At 49.0% G+C, this 1,868-nt stretch overlaps 2 protein-coding genes across 2 annotated transcripts; one reads left to right on the forward strand and one right to left on the reverse strand.

The window, feature by feature from the left end:
• Positions 1 to 192: 192 nt before the first annotated feature.
• On the forward strand, positions 193 to 498 carry Pmar_PMAR013405 (hypothetical protein; the record flags this gene model as incomplete). The annotated part of the gene is made up of 2 exons (XM_002779478.1): positions 193 to 297; positions 346 to 498. The coding sequence occupies 2 exons, from the start codon at positions 193 to 195 to the stop codon at positions 496 to 498; spliced, it is 258 nt and encodes an 85-aa protein (XP_002779524.1).
• Positions 499 to 597: 99 nt separating this feature from the next.
• Positions 598 to 1,022, reverse strand: Pmar_PMAR013406 (Heat shock factor-binding protein, putative; the record flags this gene model as incomplete). Its single annotated transcript, XM_002779479.1, has 4 exons — positions 598 to 633; positions 677 to 781; positions 828 to 925; positions 968 to 1,022. 4 exons carry the CDS (start codon positions 1,020 to 1,022, stop codon positions 598 to 600), a joined length of 294 nt encoding a protein of 97 aa, XP_002779525.1.
• Positions 1,023 to 1,868: the final 846 nt, after the last annotated feature.

Here is a 1,868-nt window from a genome sequence, read left to right on the forward strand (position 1 = left end):
GTTTTCATTTGCGTAGCGGTGGTGTTCTTGTGTACCGAAGAGCATGTTGGCACGGGGTACAGACGGTGGGGTTCGCCTCAGTGAACGAGACCCCTAGTGAGAGAAGACGACGTAGGAGGATCCGGACCAGTGACGAGGACATGGAACTGTAAGGGCATTGCTACGCGGCCCTTACTATGGCGTCCGTTCAGGATGGATACGAAGGAGAAGCTAAAATGGGCGGCCACGGTGGTCGTGGCCACCGTTTTACCTCTATATGTCATGTACCGCTCCGCCGCTACAACTTCGGCCAAATATGTAGGAAACGCGATGAGAAAATATCGGCGGATTTTCGTTTTCGGTCAGACGGAGCAACTGGCCTTGCAAGAGGCTGCAGAAAGACGTGAATGGTTGAGAATGGCAGCAGTCCATGAGAAGGCTGAACAGAAGTATTCGGCCGACCCTGCTGAGAGAGCCAAGGGGGAGGCGGAGTTAGCAAGACCTGGGCAAACGCTGTAGTTTCCACGATGTCATTTTTCTATCGCCTATTGCTTGTGTTATAAGTACTGAGAACTCAAGCGATAGAAATGAGGTTAATTGTCAATCATGGGGATGAGCTCACTTGTCGTCCACAGAAAGATCGTTGGAGGAGGTCTGAAGGGCAATTGACACGCGTCGGGTTTAGGACAAAAACTACCTTATTGGCCAACTCCTGGATACTCCTTTCTAAATCGTCCACTCGGGAGGTCATGTCGTCAATGCGGCCCACTATAGTGTCGGACATGTTTTGGAAGCGGGTTTGCTAACGATGTATAGGCATGGCATGAAATACGATGATGGCGGCGTACCATCTCTTTGAGTAAATTAGATACGAAGGATGTGAGCTCCTGGTTGGATTGATCGGGCATTGATGAATCTTTCGGGCTGGTGGACGATCGTTCAGCATCTGAGGGAGCAGCTAGGCGCTATAAGGGTGATTTCAGGTCACCTGCTGGCTCGGTGGAGTAGGGGGTAGTGCTGATCTTCTTGCCGACCTCAGCCATGATGGAAAGCAAAAAAGGATCTGCTTAACACTTAGCATACAGAGCAACTGCGAAGCCTCCAATCCGAGCCGCGATACAGTAGTGCGAATGATTTCGAAAGTTGCTTATTCAGTTGGGCTAATGAGTATCGACACCTCGATTAGATCGATTAAGATTCGACCTATTCTCAATTTTTAATGATCATCATCATATACAACAACACCTTCAATAGAGTGCTAAAGAGTGCTTGTCGCCAACACGAACAACTAACATTCGGATGACAAAGATTCTCTCGTAATCACTCTAGCAGCGTAGTAGACCGACGACGACCAGTAGCGGAGCGAAGCGGTTAAATCCACTGCAGTTATTCGTCCTTACTCTACCACTACCCTTGCGCGGCTGGGGGCGCCCAGTGTAACGACGGCGACCTCCATCAGACAAATCCTAGTCATTAAGGGCTTGGTTTCATCACAAGTAGTTGGTTTTCATCAAAGAACCTCAGACACAGCCAAAGAATTGTTCAATCCGCAGCTCCTCTGCTGAACAGAAGACTCGGTGAATTACTGTCAAAAATTCGTTTATCATCAAAGGCATCAGCAACTATGGCGTCAGATTCAACCGTATAGCTTCATCGTTACCTCTGCGGTGGTAATAGCAAGAATAAGGGTTGATTCATCATAGCCAACATTTCAATGTAGACCAGTAGCAGCGACTATAGCGTGATCGATGCAGGCATTCGTCAACGCAAGATTCTTCTTGCATAGCGCGCTCGCCCAACTAATCGATAATTCTTCGCCGCGTCCCGCACCACGTGTGACGTGCTGAACGTCGTCGAATATTATAACCCCTAGCCGCTGGCTGTCAGCT

Source organism: Perkinsus marinus (assembly GCF_000006405.1).
Source record: "Perkinsus marinus ATCC 50983 genomic scaffold scf_1104296947038, whole genome shotgun sequence".
NCBI classification, from domain to species: domain Eukaryota; phylum Perkinsozoa; order Perkinsida; family Perkinsidae; genus Perkinsus; species Perkinsus marinus.